This window comes from Lemur catta, chromosome 2, assembly GCF_020740605.2.
Source record: "Lemur catta isolate mLemCat1 chromosome 2, mLemCat1.pri, whole genome shotgun sequence".
NCBI lineage: Eukaryota > Metazoa > Chordata > Mammalia > Primates > Lemuridae > Lemur > Lemur catta.
This window is the reverse complement of record NC_059129.1, coordinates 134,268,445-134,288,494: the sequence shown is the minus strand read 5'-3', so window position 1 is coordinate 134,288,494 and position 20,050 is coordinate 134,268,445. Positions and strand designations below refer to the sequence as shown.

General features: G+C 43.7%; 1 protein-coding gene across 2 annotated transcripts in view; it reads right to left on the bottom strand.

Annotated features, from left to right (window-relative positions):
- AKAP12 (A-kinase anchoring protein 12) overlaps positions 1-20,050 on the bottom strand; it is an 88,316-nt gene that overhangs the window by 2,918 nt on the left and 65,348 nt on the right. For both annotated transcript variants that reach the window (XM_045544571.1, XM_045544572.1), the window contains one exon: positions 817-5,845. In XM_045544571.1, the coding sequence (XP_045400527.1) occupies positions 825-5,845 (5,021 nt within the window). In that variant the 3' untranslated portion in view covers positions 817-824. The remainder of the gene's footprint in view (positions 1-816; positions 5,846-20,050) is intronic.

The window sequence follows — 20,050 nt, the reverse complement described above, 5'->3', positions numbered from 1 at the left end:
GCCAGGCACAGTGGCTCACACCTGTAATCCTAGCACTTTTGGAGGCTGAGGCAGGAAGACTGATTGAGGCTAGGAGTTAGAGATCAGCCTGAGCAAGAGCACATCTCTACAAATAATAGAAAAATTAGCTGGGCACAATGGCTCACACCTGTAGTCCCAACTACTTGGAAGGTGAGGCAGGAAGATTGCTTGAGCCCAGGAGTTGGAGGCTGCAGTGAGCTACGACGACACCTCTGCACGCTAGCCCTGGGTGACAGAGTGACCCCCTCTCAAAGAAAAAAAAAAAAAAGACGGTGAGGGTCCACACTGAACTATGCTATGCTGCCACAAAACTAGGGCTGTGGTTCTCTAACCCAGTCATCATACGCATTGGAAAATTCCAAAAAATGTTTGTTACTACTGCTGGGGAAAAAAATCTATTTTTCCTAAAAAGCTATAAACTATATTTTAAGCAGTCTGATATTTAAAAAAAAAAAAAACCCCAACAAACTATGTGTATGGGTATGATGCTGAGTGAGCACAATGTGTCTCTTATGTATTTGAGCCAAACATACACACATGCACACACATATGCCCCTTTATTTTCTTCTAACGCTGTCCTAGTAGAGGTAAAACAAAGCCATTATTTTTGTAACATCAATAAGATTAAATAGCATTTCAATGACAAAATAGAAACTGTCCTAGGTCTTTTAGTCTAGTTGATAGTTATTTCCCCAACTGAAGGTTCTGCATAAAATCATAATTATTTGAACTCCTGATTCCTTTATAATAAACTTGTCATCTAATGGCATCAAAGAGGAAAAACATGTTACTTACATGATGTTTTAGGATTCCGTAAGTTCTGACTTTGCTCGTTCCCTCTCTTCTTTCCGTATCTCCTCCTGTGTTTGGGTTCTGATCTCTTTATCTGACTCACTGTGCACTCTTCCTTCCGGAACTTCTACTTCCTGGGCATCTTCCTTCTCTTTTCGTTTTGGTCCATTTGTATCCGGGGACTCTTTGGTTAAGCCTCCTGAGGCATGAGCATCGGCCAGGGCTGAGTCCTGGCTCTCAGGGTAATCGACAGCATCACCTTCTTCATCTTCTTTGGATTCAGATTGTGACTTTTCTATTCTTTCTCCTAACATGGCACCACCATCGCCTTCTGGCACAGACTGTCTTCCAGTTCCATCTCCCTCTTCCTCGGGTGGCAGAATGATCTCTTCAAGCTGTTGGTCATTTACACTGGAACTTTCTACCTCAATGATCTTTTCTGAAGCTTCACTCACATCTTTGGATATCTCAGAATGGACCTGTCCCGCGGCGGTTAGCTCTGGCTCCTCTTTGGCTGCGACCATTGGTATTTCAGGTGCGGAGACCTCACCTTCACTGTCTTCTGTCTCCGTTTTCTGTCCAGCCGCCTGACTGTCCGCTTTTACCGCGTGGGCCTGTGTTTGTAAATCGGATGTAAACACTTCGGTGGTTGTTTCTTCTGTACGTACGAACTGGTCAACAGCGGTCTGAATTATGCTTTGGACGAGTTTACTGCTCTCAGTCTCAAATTCCAAAATCTCACTGTCAGCCTTTACGTCTTCCTCTCTTGCTACACTCACTTTCACTTCCTGATGAACAACCTGCTCACTGACTTCATCTGACTTCCATTTCTGTGATGGGGTCTTCTCTCCTTCCAGGACAGAACAGAAGGCTTTTTCGCAAGTGGCGGATGCTGGTACTGGTACTGATTCTGCCTGAGACTCGGGCCCTGTGGGCTCGGCCTCTTCTCCCGGCTGAGCTGTAAAGTCTTCATCTTTTTCAGAAGGTTTCTCTTCCAGTAATAAATGTGCACCTGCAGACTCCAAAGTTTCACCTGTCTCTAAAATTTTGACAGCTTCTCCTAAGACCTTCTCCTCCACTACTGCAGCTGTTAGAGCTAATAATGATGCCTCGGAGCTCTGAACTTGAACTTCTGTGCACACTGCCTCCTCTTGACCTGGGCAAGGAGGAGGGCTGCCTTCCAAACTGCTAACTTCCTTCTCCCTGTCTATGATGGTCACGTTAACTGTCTGAACCAGTTGCCTGCTGAGCTTGTCAGATACAGTAACACCTGTTTCTTGCTCAAGTTTCTCTTCACTCACTTGGGCTGGCTCTTCTTTGATTTTTTCCCTTTCTACTTGAACTACCACCTCTCTCTCCACTGGGGATGGAGGAGACTTAGTAGGACTCTGGATTTCAATATTACCATTCTTTTGACATTCAGCTTCTGTCGTGACTTCGCTTTTAGGGGCAACTTCAGTGACCTTGTCCTGACTGACTGGTGCATCTGTGTCTACAGACACTTCAAGTCCTTCGACAGATGGTATGTCTTTGGTTTCTTCATCGGCACACCGGCCGGCCTCTTGAATCACCTCAGTCTTCGACAGAATGGGTACGGTTTCCACTGAGGGCGCTTTATCTGGATGTTCTGGGACATCTTTCACTTTTGATTGCTCTTCATTTTCTTCCTGGGATTGAAAACTAGAAGGTGCTGGAAGCTTCTCTTTCTGAGCAGGAACTGACTCTGCCTCTGTGACTGCTGACTGGGGACCAGATGCGACCTCATTATCTGTATGGATTTCCACAATCTTGTCTTGCTGTGTTGTATCTAGAGCTTCAATGTCTGCTACGGGGGTGCTTCCATTGGTCTCACTGTCTGTATGGGTTTCAACCGAGTCAGGGGGGATAGCCTGTTCCACTGTGATCTCCTGTGACTTGACCCCAGCTAAGGTTTCAGCTTGACAAGTGGTTATAAGCTCACTGGACTCTACACTCTCTGTGACTTGAGGAGCTTCTTCAGAGCTTTCTGGGGTGGCTTGTACCATGACCTTCCCCTGTGTAAAATGCTCAGTTTTAGTCTGTTGTCCATGTACTTGCAACACAACATCCGTATCTCTCTTTGGACCCTCTTCCGCTTCTTCCAGCTTCTCTGGCGGCTCTGATTCTACTCTCTGCATGGTCTGAACTGTGCCTTCTGGCCCACTGGTGCCATGCAGCTGGGATTCCTCTTTCACTTTTTCTGCAACCGCCTGTAGGATCTCTTGAGTCCGCCTCTCCTGCTCTTCCACGTCTAGCACGCCACCTTCCACCTCCTGCACCGGTGTGGCTTCCTCTGTGGTGTCTGGGGAGTCGGTTAACTGGGAAACTGCTGACACCATTTCTGTGGTCTCTTCAGCACCAGATGCTTCAGTTGCTTCTTCAGCACAAAACGCCTCTGTCGTTTCTGCAGCTGGCACATCTTCAGAAGTTAATTGCACCTCACTGACGATCGTGTTGTCACGGGCATCCCTGTTCTCCGGCACAGGTTTGGTAACCGTGGGGGTTTCTTCTGCAATCACTTCTCTTTCAGATACCTCCCTAGCTGATGATGTGGCTTCATCTTCTTCTGCTTGTTCAAGAGGTTCTGTCACTGAAGCAGATATCCAAGAAGGAGACCTCTCTTCAACATTGGTAACTGCCCTCGTCCCGTCAACCACAGCCACGGCCACTGCGTGAACCGGAGTCTGACTGAGCTCCTCGCACACACAAACAGCTGCCATCTGCTCAGGCTTCTCGGCACTTTTTTGGGCTTGCTGCGCTTCCATTTTCTCCCTTTCTACAGCATCGTACTCAGACAGGGGTACCACGGCTGGGACGTCGGCATCATCTTCATTGACCTCCGGTGGTCCCGTGTCTTCAATCACAGCTTGTTCTTGTTTCCCATCTGGCCTTTTCTTCCTTCGTCCAGGAATGAACTTCTTAATTGAAACCCAAGATTCTTCTTTCCCAGGTTCAGCGTCTGAAGCTGAATGTTCTACACCAGTCCCAGTTGCAGAGTCTTCGTTTTTCTCTTCCAGTTTTGACTTTGATCTTTTTCTTGCGGTGACTAATCTTTTGAACGACTCCCAGGTGGAAACGCCCTCCCCTTCCGAAGGGCTTCCAGCTTGCTCAGGGGAGGAACTTCCGCGCGCTGGATCGTGTTCTTGGGAACTAGCAAGCACAGCGTCTGCTCCTGTTTCTTTGTCTTTTCCAGCCTCCTCTGCTTTCTGGCTGTCTCCTCCCACCGTCTTTGGTCCTCCTTCCTCATCAGAAGATGATCCTTTTCTTGCCCTTTTCTTGGATGACCCCACACAAATTAAAGCTTCCCAAGATACTGACGTGTCCACCTTGCGCTTTGGTTCTTCCGGCTTTGGCTCTTCTGCGCTTCCTTTTACTTCTTCTTGCATTTCAGAGGCTGCACTCTCCGTGGAAGACAAGGTGGCACTCTTCACCTTGTCCAGTTCATCTTCTTTGTCACTTTCGGAAGGCCTTCTGACACGTTTCTTGGGCGTCACCATCTTTTTGAAAGACGCCCAGGGAGTAACACCCTCTCTCTTTTTTTCACCGTCAGAAGTGGTTCCTTCTTCGACTTCCCCATCCTGGTGCGCATCCGCCATGCCCTTCTCCAGGCACGTGATCTCCTCGGGTTCCTCGGGGGAGGAAGCGGAGCTCTCGCCCTTCTGCTCATCATTGCTATCTGGAGAATCTATTGGAAGTTGACCGTGTTCCCCCGACTCTTCATCTCCTCCTCCTCCTCTTTTCCCTTTCTGCTTCTTTCCAGAAAGCTTTTTTAAGCCAGTGCTGGTAAACAGCTTCTTTAGTGGACTTCCCTGCACCTTCATTCTCTCTTGTGAGGACAGCATTTCCACCTCACTCACGACACCTTCAGGGTGTTTGGGCAACACTTTGTCATCTGGACTTAGTTCAGGTCCCTGGATGTGGTCCCCTCCGGGGGCATAGGCTTCTTTGGTCTTTACCAGGTCCTTGGCAGGTTCCGCTTCCTGAGGTTCGACATCTGTTTCAACTAATTTTTCAGGCGGCAAAGATTCCACCATTTCTTCTACCTCAGCTTTCTGCTCCTCTGCCTCCTCCGCAGTGCTGACGTGGACGTCTGCAACAACTTCTTGATGGACTTCTACTTTGTCATCAAAGACTTCTGTTGCTAATGGAGCGAGTTTCTCTTCAGGAGAGGCCTGCAAGCCACCGACTTGGTCTTCCGAGGGCAGCTCTACTTTCTCATACTCGGCCGATAACCTGGCCTCCTGGACACCCCCCGTGGGCTCCTGTGGGGGCGGCTGGTCACACGCGGTGGGCTGCCCAGAGCTATCTTCTGCCTTTTCTTTGTCCTCTGTGTCTGCTTTTTCTGGCTCTGGTTCCTTCTTCTCTGAAGCTTCCAGCTCATCCTCCTTTGGCTTCCTGAAACTGGTCTTCTTTCGCCAGCCGGCCCAACCTTGAGTGAAGAATTTCTTGAAGGACGATGCTGTTTCGCTGGTCACCGGACTGGTCGGGGATTCCGGAGACTTGCTGGGCTCTTTTTCCTGTTTGTCTTCTCCCTCGTCTTTGCCCTCCTCTGCTGCTTGGGCAGAGTCAGCTTGAAGAGGAATTTCTGGGTGGCTCTGCTCATGCTTGAGGGCCTCTTCGGGTTTCTCTGTGGACTGCTGGAGTTCACTGTCTTTGGCGGTGGCCTCCCCCGCCTCCCGGCTGGGCTCCGGGTGGTCGCCTGCCCCTGCCGCTCCCTCGCCTTCCTCCTTCTTGACAGTGAGTAGTTGCACAGTGTCGGACTTCTCGCTCTTATCCTTTTTCACAGTGAATTTAAGGCCCACAAACTTAAACACCTTCTTAAATCCGACATCATTAGCCTGGGACTCAGTGGGTTGTGTTAACTCTTCTAAATTGCTTTCTGAAGAAGGAACCTGCTCAATTATTTCAGACATCTCCTGCCCATCACTTGTGATGTCAGGAACCACCGCCGAGTTAGCCGCCATCTCTTTATTGGAGTCTCTCTCACTCACATCTTCAGTGTCCCTCTGTCCAACTATTAACAAAAGCGGGGAGAGGAGAAGGGGAAAAAATGATTACAATTCAAGAAAATTAAATATTTACAAAACATGACCAATTAATAATTAATACTTTCTTTTTTTTTTTTTTTTGTTTGAGACATAGTCTAACTGTGTTGCCCGGGCTAGAGTGAGTGCCGTGGCATCAGCCTAGCTCACAGCAACCTCAGACTCCTGGGCTTAAGCGATCCTCCTGCCTCAGCCTCCCGAGTAGCTGGGACTACAGGCATGTGCCACCATGCCCGGCTAATTTTTTCTATATATATATTTTAGTTGGCCAGATAATTTCTTTCTATTTTTAGTAGAGATGGGGCCTCGCTCTTGCTGAGGCTGGTCTCGAACTCCTGACCTTGAGCAATCCACCTGTCTCGGCCTCCCAGAGTGCTAGGATTACAGGCGTGAGCCACCGCGCCCGGCCTTAATACTTTCTTTAATGTCAGGCCATTCCAGGTCTTACAGGTATTTGTAAATCTTAATAGATTAGGCAATGTCTACTTCTTTCAAATGACTTTTAAAAATTCAGTGGCAGTGGCTCACACCTATAATCCCTGCACTTTGGGAGGCCAAAGTGGGAGGATTGCTTGAGGCCAGGAGTTTGAGACTAGCCTGAGCAACACTGTGAGACCCTGACCCTGACTCTACAAAAAATTTTCAAAATTAGCCAGGCATGATGGCACATGCCTGTAGTCCCAGCTACTTGGGAGGCTGAGACAGGAGGATCACTTGAGCCCAGGAGTTCCAGGCTGCAGTGAGCTATGATGACACTACCGCACTCCTGCCCAGGCGGCAGAGTGAGACCCTGTCACACACACAAAAATAAATTAATAAAATAAATAAAAATTTAGGCTCAAAGGTACTACTCTGTTCTTTCTGTTCCCTGTTAAAGGAAAAGTTAACAAACTCAACTATCAAAAAATTAGTTACCAAAAAAAAGAAAATTACACATAAGTAGCTATAGCATCCCTAAGGGAGAGTCAACCAGACAGTGTATCTTCTGGTGCAATGTAAAATGCCATCAACACATCACACTCACAATTTTAAACTAGAATCTAGTTTTAAACAAACTTCCACTTTATGAGAAATATAGGGTTAGGGGAATAAACTAAATAACAACACAAACAAGTATCCATACACATCTAAAGGAGGGGACATTCTATGTGATAACTAGACTGATCTCAACAGGCCCCAAAAAGGGACTAGAGCTCCTTGGAGAAATTCCAGGCTGAGTCTCAGAAAGCATGAGGAACATTTTGTTTTGACAGAAAGGAGGTGCTCAATAGCTGATAGAGCTATGTCAAAAGGGCACAAGAGCCAGCTTGAAGGGCTCCTACTGGCCAAACTTTGAAGCATAAGAAATAATGACATTGATGGTTTACAACACATTGAATAAAAAAAGAATCCATGAATTGAGAGTGATACTAAAAAAAAGTAATCAGGGAGCACTTCTTTATGAAAAAATGTCAATAAACATACATATAATTTCCACTTTGATCCTTAAAGTCATTCTCTTTAGAATTTTAGATTTAGAAAATCACAATTTACAAACACCATTGTAATAGCTCATTCAGTCAAGGATCATGAAACACTAAAACCACTGGATGAACAGTTGTCAGGAAACATACACTGTTAGAGTGTCAACACACAAATTACTTAATTTCAAAAAAAAAAGTACCTTGACAATGAAGAAATCTGGCAAGTACCACCTAAGCCAAGTGATCAAAGTTAATTAACATCCTCAGTAATGGGACAAATGTCATCGTGCTTCCTGACATGAGACCCTGAGAAGGACAATACATCACCTCCATAGTATTCCTGACAAAAATGTTTAACAGAATTTAATCATGAGGGGAACAATCAGACAAATCCACAACGAAGGACGTTCTGCAAAACAACTAGCCTGGCCTCAAATGTCAATGTCACGAAGGACAAAAATCAAACAAAAATACAAAAGGACTGTCTGCAAGTAACTTTCAAATAGTTTAAGGAGAGGAAGGAGAAGGAGAATGTGGTAAAATATCCATAATTGGTGAATTAGGTCTAGTGTACATGGGTGTTCATTATATTTTTCTGTAGGTTTTAAATTTTAAAAATCATTGAAGGTAAAAAGCACAATTTAATAGGGGGAAGGGGAGAGATACCCGGCATGGTCCTGAATTGGATATTCGTTAGGCCAAACCGGCTAAAGGATGTTTCTGGGTCTTCTTGGGAAAATCTGAGTATGGTTTAGGATTAGATGAGATGGATTTTTACTGAAATAAAAGGATAGAGATTTTACCTAAAGAAAGCCAATTACCAAATAATATATACAATGACCTTTTGGCTTAAAACCATTCTTTCTCTCTCTCTCTCTCTCTCTCTCTCACACACACACACACACACACACACACAAAAACACATACACTCCCTTCATATATGATGAAAATGTCATATATTTTAGTTTTGCTTGTCTGAATTTTCTAATTTTCTATATAAGACATATACTGCTTTCTGTAATAAACAAAAAGTTCAATTAAAATTGACACCAAAAAGGTCTTAATGAAAACTGTAAAAATATACTTAATGTTCTCAGCAGAAATTCAAGGTTAATAATTGTAACTAGTACCTACCCCAATACTTAGAACACAGTAATAAATATTTGAAATTTAAAAATATTTGGAAATACCGAAAACATATGCTTCCCCAAATCCATAAATTCCTTCAGTTGTAATCTTATTACTCCATGAAAAAAATTTTATTTTCATATTGATGAAATATTACAAATCCATGTGAAATGTTATAAATCTATGTATACAAACTTCCAGTGTACTATTTATGAGGTTTTATTTTAAAGCAGAAGCCCAGAAAGTTAAGTGAAAACATGTCTAAGGTACCACACCAAGGCAGGACCTGAGCGTGGCATGCAAAGTCCTATCTCAATGTGCCTTATACTCTGTTATGCTGGACATTAACCTGAAGTTCTTTTTTTTTTTTTTTCCTCTTACTTTTTCTATTCAAATATTACTAGATTTTTGGATATTCATGGATGAAATCTGTAGATGATCTAGGTCTCTCATTCCTCAGAGAGTCAGGAAGGGCCTTTGCTTTGGTGACAATGTCATAGACTCTGCCTTTTTCTGTAACAGCTTTGGTAATGAGTCAATGTTCATTTATTCTGACATCAGCATCTAGGGTAGCATTAAAAACAAAAAGAAACAAAAAACCCTGAGAATTGAGTATTTCAGATAGAGAAGAAGGTTTACAGGAAAACCAAGAATCTCATTATTTTGATCTAAAGCACATCTCCTAGAGGATTTTCCTTTCTTTTAAAAAAAAATTATAAAATACACATTTGTGACCAATGTTAGACTTTGTAAATAATAAAGAAAAATTACTACCCACATTAAACATTGAGGCAAATAGTCAAAGAGAAAAAAAATTCTGACATCTATATGATTAGGCCACCCAGAGTATCTTTAACCCTTTTCTACATTTTTAGATCTTATATATATTCATTATATATTTTTTTACCTTTTTTTTTTCTTTTTTGAGACAGAGTCTCACTCTGTTGCCTGGGCTAGAGTGCGGTGGCGTCAGCCTAGCTCACAGCAACCTCAAATCCTAGGCTCAGGCAATCCTCCTGCCTCAGCCTCCCAAGTAGCTGGGACTACAGGCATGCACCACCATGCTTGGCTAATTTTTTCCATATATTTTAAGTTGTCCAGCTAATTTCTTTCTCTTTTTTTAGTAGAGGCAGGGTCTCGCTCTTGCTCAGGCTTGTCTAGAACCCCTGAGCTCAAATGATCCATCCACCTCGGCCTCCCAGAGTGCTAGGATTACAGGTGTGAGCCACCACACCAGGCCTATACTCATTATTTGTAAAAACCATGTACAATCTTCTGAAATAAGAAGAAAATGCTTTAGGTTTCCATTTGTTCCTATTATAAACCAACACTATGATGAAGTTACTTCTTAAACCTAAAGATTTCTTTAAGTGCATTTCCATGAACTATTTCTTAAAATTTTTCCCAATTATAAAGGCACGCTCAAGAGAACTTTCCGCAAACATTTCTAATGCAACACAAGAGATGTAACCTTCTTTTTTAAAAAAGTTGAATACCACCATTGGAAATATAGTAGAGAAAAAAGTCAAACTCCTGTAACAAACTCTATCCTGGTATGGTTTCACTAATACTGAATACAAATATAAATGAAATATCCTGCCTGCAAGCATGTGATAAAAACACTCATCAGCCTCTCTGGAATCAGAAAATGCAGAGACACTTTGCTAACATGGGAGGACGCAGGTGTCACACACACCATTTTCCCTCTCTGTTTTCCCTCCATGCTCCTAAATCTATGTTTCAATTTGAAACACTTTTTTCTGTTAATTCTGGGAGGATTAGAATGTTTACAGTCAAAACTAGGGAGATAAAGATGATGAACAGCTGCCAACAGGCAGAACAACACAGCTATTGATAGTTTGGTATAGCTTACCAATATTCAGATGTTCTTTTTATATAGAGTAAGTGATACATAAGCTGAACGCATAAAAAAGTACATAAGAAATTTTAAAATTGCAACTAGCCAACTGCTCTGTAGTCTCGTTTCACCTTATTAATCCTCAGAGCTACTCTTGTCAGAACAATTTTCTGGCCTGGACACACCAAGCTAAGCCCTGATTGCCGCCTCCACTTGCCTTCTGCGCCGAGGGCGACCTGCACAGACCTCACAGGGAGGCCCCGCTTCCTAAAACGCAGGCTTCTTTCACATCACCAAGCGGTCAGACATCGTAATGGCTCCCGGGCCTAGAGGATGGTTTTCTGAACTACCTGCCCTGGCCAGCCAGACCGTTTAATCTCGCGCACCTGCACGTTGGAGATTGTATCCAGCCCCCAAGCCTCGTGCCATCATCCCGTGGCCACCCACCGGGCTTGGAGCCTGCGCAGAAGCCTAGATCCTCCCCTGCTACTTGGGGACACATTCTGCATGTCACAGCCCAAGCAGCTGTTCCATCCGGATGGAAACTGTTCCATCCGGTTCCGCATCCCACTCTTTGCTAACCTCCAGTACCCCCGCCCAGGACAAGTTTCCAGCCTTTGCTAAGTCCTAGTGATTTATTGAAGCCTTCCCTCCCGCCCACCTGGCCAGGTGACTGCAGCCCACGGCCATCTCTGTTCTACCCCACCCCACCCACCTTTGGGCCGTGTCCTCTGCCTGGCAGAAGTGAAGCCCGCCCTGGGGCATCCCTGGGGCTGCAGATGTGTTAAAATCTGTTTCCATCTCATCCCCGGTTAGAATAGGCTGTGAGAGTGGAGGGTTTGGGCCCACGTAGCATAGGACAAGAGCAGGTGCCGCGGGCAGTTCTGCAGCCCTGGCCGGCATGCAATGGGCGCCGGGCTTCCTGACCGCTCCCGGCGCGCTGCCGCCGGCAGGAAGACTTCTCCAAGAAAGGGACGGGGAGGAAGAAGGCTGGGAAACCCACACGCCCACCTCCGGCCGGCACTAAAGGGCACTCGGTTGGTCTCGGGCTCCCGCGCCTGCCAGGGCCCCGGGGCGGACGGCCGCTGGGGGGCGCCCTACTCACAGCACAGGTTGCTCCACCAGGGCATGGCGCGCGCCGCCGGCCGGCAGGGGCAGCCCGACAGAGGCCCGCGAGGCCCGGCCCGCCCCTCGCCGCTGCCCCATCGCGGGACGCAGACGGCGGCCGGACGCCGGGGCTGCCGCTGACGAGGGCGCCCCCTGGGGGCCGCCGCGCGCGTCACAGAGGACCGGGCCGCCTCGCGCCCCAGGGAAGCCGCCGCGGGGGCCGCGCATCAGCCCACCCAGGCTCAAGCCCAGACACACTCGAGGCCGAAGACCACCCTGGCCACACGACCACCAAATTGCTGCTGGCGCAGGAGCCGCCGCTACTACCCTCCCCGCAAGCAGCAGGCTCTGAAACCCGCGCTGGGCGCAGCCGTAAAAGCTTTAAGTTCTTGAGTACTAAGTCAAGAACTGGGGACGTGAGCCGTCAAATGCTATCTGTTGGCTGGCGCCTGCAATGCCAGCACTCTGGGAGGCCGAGGCGGGAGGATCGCTTGAGCTCAGGAGTTCCGGACCAGCCTGAGCAAGAGCGAGACCCCATCTCTACTAAAAATAGAAAGAAATTAGCCGGGCATGGTGGCGCATGCCTGTAGTCCCAGCTACTGGGGAGGCTGAGGCAGGAGGATCGCTTAAGCCCGGGAGTTTGAGGTTGCTGTGAGCTAGGCTGACGCCACGGCACTCTAGCCCAGGCAAGAGAGTGAGACTCCGTCTCAAAAAAAAAAAAAAAAAAAGAAAACTATCTATCACAGCAACAGAGCCTTACAGCTTCAAGGAAGAGCTCACGTGGTCCCTCCCTGGTTTACAAGGGAATATATACTAATTTCAAAAATGGTCATAGGTGAGGATGCAAAATGGTACAGCCACTTCGGAGGTCAGTCTGGCGGTTTCTTTCAATACTAAACATAGTCTTACCATAGGATCCGGCAATCTTGCTCCTTGGTATTCACCGAAATGAACTGAAAACTTACATCCACACACACAAAAAAACTGCACACGGATGTTTATCTCGGCTTTACTCCTAATTGCTAAAACCTGGAAGCAACCAAGATATCCTTCAGTAGGTGAGTGGATAAACTGGGGTACATGCAGACAATGGAATATTATTCAGAGCTGAAAAGAAATGAGCTATCAAGCCATGAAAAGACATGGAGGGAACTTAAATGAGTATCACTAAGTGAAAAAAGCCAACCCGAAAAGGCTACATACTGTATGATTCCAGCTATATGATATTCTGAAAAAAGGCAAAACTAAGGAGACAGTAAAAAGGTCAGTGGTCACCAGGGGTTGGGCAGAGGTAGGGATGAGTAGGAGGTACACAGAGGATTTTTAGGGCAATGAAATTACTTTGTATGATACCGTAACGGTAGACATATGTCATTATGTACTTGTCCAAACCCACAGAATGTACAACACCAAGAGTGAGTCCCAATGTGAACTATGGATTTGGTATGATAGTGATGTGTCAGTGTAGGTTCATCAACTGTAACAAACGTACCCCTGGTGGTAGCTGATGTAGATAATGAGGGAGGCTTTGCATATGCGAGTGCAAGGATATATGAGAAATCTCAGTACCTTCTGCTCAATTTTGGTGTGAACCTAAAACTGCTCTAAAACTGGTCATATGACTTGGCCAGTGTCATTCAGCAGGTGTGTGGCATCTCTGGAGGGCCAAAGGCTCACTGGGAAGCACTTAAAGAGTCAATGTACTAAAAAGGAACAAAATACAAAGTTTGTCTTTCTGAAAGAAAAGTCAATTCCACACACTTGCAAAACATAAACATTCTTATTTTCCATAAATCACTACAACTTTTTATAATTCATTGAGTACCACTTATGACAAGAACAAGTATTTCAACATGTCATCTCCCACACTTAGATGGAAAAATGGATGCATGTCTAATGTGGACAGCAATTTAAATTCTATTTCAATGTGAAAAGCAGAGTTTATTCACGGTTATAGTCATGCTTTAAAAAAAAAAGTTAAGCATACATACATCCTACCCACCCACTCGAAGTCTAGGATTGACTCACAGTCAGTGGTTGAAACTATCACCTAATCATAATTTTGCAATTATCAAGGTAAAGACTGGACAAAGCAAGAATCAACAGGTGCTAAATGGGGGTGGAGGATACGATATTTACATGTTTATTAGTTGAAAGAGAAGGGGGGGCCGAGCGCAGTGGCTCACGCCTGTAATCCTAGAACTCTGGGAGGCCGAGGCGAGCGGATTGTTTGAGCTCAGGAGTTCGAGACCAGCCTGAGCAAGAGCGAGACCCCGTCTCTACTAAAAATAGAAAGAAATTATATGGACAGCTAAAAAAATATATAGAAAAATTAGCAGGGCATGGTGGCACATACCAGTAGTGCCAGCTACTCGGGAGGCTGAGGCAGGAGGATCGCTTGAGCCCAGGAATTTGAGGTTGCTGTGAGCTAGGCTGACGCCACGGCACTCACTCTAGCCCGGGCAACAGAGTGAGACTCTGTCTCAAAAAAAAAAAAAAAAAAAAAAAAAAGAAAGAGAAGGGGGAACCTAATTCTCCAATGGATAAATCGGACAACCACCTTAACATCAACCGACAAGAGACAGATTGGCATCATGCGCAATACCCCAAGAAAGACACAGTGTCACCTCTGCAGTACTCTGGCTAAGAATGAGTAACCTAAATTGAGGAACACAAAATAAGGAACGGGGTGGACATGGGGAGAGGAGAGCTATATGCTTTGAAAATACCAGTGTCTCAAAGACAAAGGCTACAGATTAATATTCTTTTAATATTCCAGATTAAAAGAAGCTAAAGGGACATGATACCACATAATCCCTGCCCCTGGGTGGATTATGTAAGGCAGGGGGAACGCTAAGAAGGAAATTATTAGATTAACTGACAAAAGTGGAATATGAAAACAGATTATATAAAAGTATTGTAATAATGTAAATATGAGATGTTGATAACTGTCAATAACTGTACTATGGTTATGAAACGGAATATCTTCATTCTTAGGAAATACACACTGACATATTTAGGGATAAAGGACCATGATGTATATAACTTACCCTCAAATGCTTCAGAAAAATTTACATCCCATGCCTAGCCTACATAAGACAATAGAAACCTGTGCGTCAGTGTTTGTTTTCCAACATAGAAAGAGTAAATAATAAAGCAAATGAGGTGCAATGTTAATAACAGGTGAATCTGGATAAAGGGTATATGGGTGTTCCCCATAATATTTTTATTTTTGCAATTTTCTGTAGGTTTATTGTTTTTTAAAAAATTACTCAGGAAAATGCACTTAAAGATGCAGATAACTAATAAAAATACAGAGAACAACAAAATGGAAAGTGATGATACCTGATTTTAGAGGAGGACATTAGATCTTTGTCTCACATTATATACCATAATATAAATTTTATCTATGTATTAAATAATAGAAAAATTACTCACCTTTCCCCCCCCCCAAAAGAGAGAATTCAGTTAAAGGGGAAGGAGATTAAAAAGCAGAAGTTTTGGACACATGTGTTTAAATTTAATTGGTGTTAAAGCAGCTATATCACTTACTTGCACTGGGCTTTGGGGCAAGTTTCCTAAAATCTCTGCGTGTCCTCACCTATGACATAAGTCACCACCAGTACACCAGAAGTATCATAGTAGATTATAGATATAATAATAAAAAAACTCTAATAACTTTTTTTTGCTCCATTGTTTTCTTCAGAATAGAGTAACTCATTTTTAATTCCTTTTTGCCAATTCTAAAAGCAATTTATATAAATTGTAGAAGACTTTAAAATACAGAAAACTGGGGGAAATTTCCATAAAGACAATGTGTTGTGCAGGCTGGGTGTGGTGGCTCATGCCTGTAATCCCAGCACTTTGGGAAGCCAAGATGGGAGGTTCACTTGAGCTCAAGAGTTCCACACCAGCCTCGGCAACATAGCGAAACCTCGTCTCTACAAAAACATTTAAAAATTAGCCAGGTGTGATGGCACACGCCTTGTAGTCACAGCTACTCAGGAAGCTGAGGCAGGAGGATCGCTTCAGCCTGGGAGTCGGAGATTACAGTGAGTTGTGATCATGCCACTGTACTCCAGACTGGGTGACAGATAAGACTGTCACACCAAAAAACAACAACGGAATAAAAACCATGTCCAGAGATAATCACTATTAACATGTGTGGGTTTTTTTCTGAATAGTCTTCAGAACTATGACACAATGGCCATATATTTTATTTTTATATCTCCCTATTAGACAATATGTGTCGGTCCAGTCCTTCACTATCAATCACGCTTGGTCACATTCCCAGGGATAAAATCATTGTCCAAATGTCTGGACGAGCGTTTGAACAGAAGAGGGCAGTATTGAACAGCTTTCTAGTTTCCGCTAAACTTGAAGGCTCCTGATCTGATCTTCAGCGCCAGAAGACACTGCGGGAATCCACCAGTACAGAAAGCTGAGGTGCACTTTCAAATTCTAGAGTTAAATGTCCCATTTCACCTATTTTGACCTCTTTGGCTTCCAACATCAACATTTCAGGGGGAGGAAAGGGACACAAGCATCTCAAGTTAGTTCCCCATCTTTTCTTTTTCTTCATTTGCACCATGTAAAGATACAGGTCCTCTAACCTAATTTTGGACTAAGTTTGGGTCAAACGTGGCCACGCCCTTCTCCCTGTGTTGACCTCCCCTTCCTCACCTTCTCTTCCTCACCTTGTTTGCTTCACCCAGCCCACTGTACACAGTCCACCAAAATCACTCACGTCCCAGGCTCTGGCTGGAAGTGGCAATCCCCAGAGGAGACCATCACCATTCCTACCTAGTTTGTGATTAGCAGAAACCTTTAAAGGAGATTTTTTACTTGCTCCCTGCATGCTGGTTCTGAATGAGTTACAGATCATAGTTTACTGAGCAAAGAGGCTGTTAAATGCATTAAAAAAAAAAAAAGCAGCCTGAAAGATGTGGGGGTGCCAGGGAGGAGAGGATCAAACCAGCAGGGAGCAGGTGATTGACAAGAGGCCTCCAAAAATAACAGAGAGGGCTTCCAGGAAAGACAGCAGAGTCCTCACCTGATCAGACCTGGCAGAGTAGAATCCATTCACCACTACGCTTCATCGTGGCCTTCCAGTAGTAAGCTTACTTTTAATTTACAACTTCAAAACCTCCTCTGCTATCATTTTTAACACATGAATGATAATTTTTATCTGCCTTAGATTTGTCCGATTGGCTAGGAAAAGGAAAATCAAAAATCAATCCTGGAAGCATCACTGGTATGGGAGTGTACTTTCTTGATACCCAAAAACTCCTTCCACAGAAACAACTGGTTTCAGAGTGGGCCTTTCTCACAAAATGTATAATTATTGCTCATGTGCACCTGAATTACAAACCATTTTTAAAAAAATATTGCTACAAACCCAACGTATCTCTCAAACATCCACAAAGTCCAAACACAGTGCTCACTTACTCATTTATGCATTCATTGATACCAAGTGAGGTTCAGCTCGAAACAACTCCATGATTTCACTGTTATCAAAGACGACCAAAGTATTAGAAAGGGGATGGTCGGTGTGTCCACTGGAGAGGCCTCTGGAGGCCAAACTGGCAGGCACTTCCATCTTCATACTGTCCTGCCAGTCACTGGGCTCCTCCCACTCTAGAGACACAAGGGCAGGAAAAGAGTATAATCCTCCCTGCAGCCCACACCCCCATCTACACCACCCTAAACACAGTCTTGGCAGCGCACGTCTTGTGTCGACAGGTTTTCCACATGAACCATTAGTGAAAACAACATCATGTGTGTCTTGCTTCTCAAAAGAACATTACTACAGAAACCAAGTATTTCTTCTACTCCCTTTTTTTCTGGATGGAAACATTAATCACATGCTTGTGTGAGAGCGTGCCAATATGTTGAAAACATTAATTGGAAAAGAAAAGATAGTTTTAAAAATGCTATAGGAAGAGCTCGCACTCACTTAATTCTCTGCATACACCCCAGAAGGAGGGATCTTTAGCATGGACACATAGTATACAAGATGCAATAAGGACAAAGGCTGGACACGGATGAAGCCACTGGTGCTGTAACATTCAGGAAGGAATGATAAAGACTGTGTAAGCTTTTTGTTTTATGTTTTTCTAAGACGAATGAAAGGTAGCCTTGAATAGTAAGTGTGGAAAGTGAAATGAAAAAACATACTTCCTGGAATGAACACCTCTTACCATATTTTTAAGAGTATAAACTATCCTCAGTTACTACATTATTTAAAAAAATTATAACACATCCTTAATAACAATCTGTGTGTTTTTTAATGTTTTAAACAGCTCTGTCATAACAAGACCTTGCAAGGTAAAAAAAAAAAAAAAAAAAGGCTGGGCGTGGTGGCTCACGCCTGTAATCCTAGCACTCTGGGAGGCCGAGGTGGGTGGATTGCTGGAGCTCAGGAGTTCGAGACCAGCCTGAGCAAGAGCGAGACCCCGTCTCTACTAAAAAAAAAAAAAATAGAAAAATTATCTGGCCAACTAAAATATATATATTAAAAAAATGAGCCGGGCATGGTGGCACATGCCTGTAGTCCCAGCTACTCGGGAGGCTGAGGCAGTAGGATCACTTGAGCCCAGGAGTTTGAGGTTGCTGTGAGCTAGGCTGACGCCACGGCACTCATCTAGCCCGGGCAACAAAGGGAGACTCTGTCTCAAAAAAAAAAAAAAAGCCCTATGGAATATTAACAAAGTCAAATAAATTTGAAAGTATATGAAAAGTTGTACCTTTAGTGATATTAAGAAACCATTACGTGAAATCATTTCGTGTACAGAAATCCCACTTTGGCTGAGAATTGCTGAAGTGTTATCTTCTACTAACCTATGTTTCACTCCTGATAAATATTCTGTTAATCTCAATGTATAAAACCAATCACAAGAAATCTATAATGTGTATATGTAAATATGTTTTCCTTGCAAAACTACCCATAATTCCTGCCTGCAAAGTTTCCAAAGAGGGCAATGCTATGGTGGTAGACTCTGCCCCCCACCCAACGCCCCGCCCCCAGGCTGTCACACTGTGACAGCAATCAGTGTGTCCCAAAGCTGCAAGATCACCTTTCTCTTCTCACTCTTCCAAATACTTAGAGATTAAGAGAAGAAAGTCTAACTTGTTTTCTTTTATTTTACTGGCGTAAAAGGAAAAAAAAATAACTTTAAAGGAATATGTTGTATAACATATTACAAAGTTGTAATGCTTTTTATCCAAAACTTCGCCATCGTGTTTCGGCAACACAACCATCATTTTTGGCTGAGAAAAAGAAGTGCAATATTGCAAAAATTACACATTCTTTTTTTAGGTTTAGTATAACCAGTGCTCTCCATCCCCAGGCACAACAGGACGGCTTATGGTGACATCTGGAACTAGTTAACTTTTCCCCAAGATTTGTAGCATTGTCCTGGAACTTTTCCAGGAATTCTCTGCATTCTAAATCCATCCCTTATATCCTACACACCCAACTCCCCCTGTTCTAAAGCTCAATAACCACAAAACCTCCAAGCAGAGATAGTTAGCTGGGATTCAAACTCAGAGAAGCAAAACCCTGAACAGGAGCAAACAGGTAACATCATCATTGCCCCTGGTCTTCATAGTGATGTTTCATGATCACTTAAACATTTGGGCAGGCATGTAAAAATGTGAGCATCACTAAACAAACATTAACATCTTCTACACGACCAGAAAGAGGTCTTTTACAAGGTACTCTACAGTTATGCTCTCACTAGCTGTGAAACCTTCGGTAATTTACCAAACCATAAGAAACTTACTTTCATCTTAAAAAGGGTGTTAAGCAACCACTTTCTCCAGGATTATTGTGAGGAATAAATGATAACATCCACAAAGTGCTGAGCAGCACCTGACAGCGTCGGCACTCAGTAAGCGGTACTTATTAATCTAGCAGTTGTGAAGGTATCAATTTCATGTCTCGCAAGTTTCTTGACAAGGAATCTGCCTCTATAGCAGATTAGAAACAGCTATGTGCAGGCCACTTTTTTTTTTTTTTTCAGTCTTGTAAAAATGACTTGCATAGGGAAGCACACTATAAGAAATCCAGAACTAACATGAATGTTAAAGGATTATTTCTTTCCCAGTTTGGAGATAAAAATGCCCTAATGATACTCTACAGTTTGCAAAGTATAGATATTATCAATCTCAATAATGTGTATGCGTTAGGGAAAATAGGAAAGATATTTGCCTAATTCAAAAAGTTGTGTTTGGTTTTTTTTTTTTGCTGCATGCCACTACTCATGGGTGGGAAAGGGGGACATCATCATCATGTCAAATCACTTATTTTCTAATTTCCAAGCTAAGTTATTGCAAATAGGATATGAGGGGGAAAGAATGGCCATAGTATGTAACATGGCAATAGTATGGCATAGGCATAGTATGTAATGTGAATAACCAATCATTTCATAATTCAAGTTCTGCTGTCTTCATTTCAGTGTTTAAGTGACAGCTTTTCCCTACTTTCAGAAATGAAAACTTGTTCCTAAGTAGTTCCAAAAAAAATGCCATCAGTCCTGTTAATTAATTGTGAAATTTAAACACACATCACCTTGAATAACATAGTACTAAAGAAGACTACAATTATTTAAATGAGT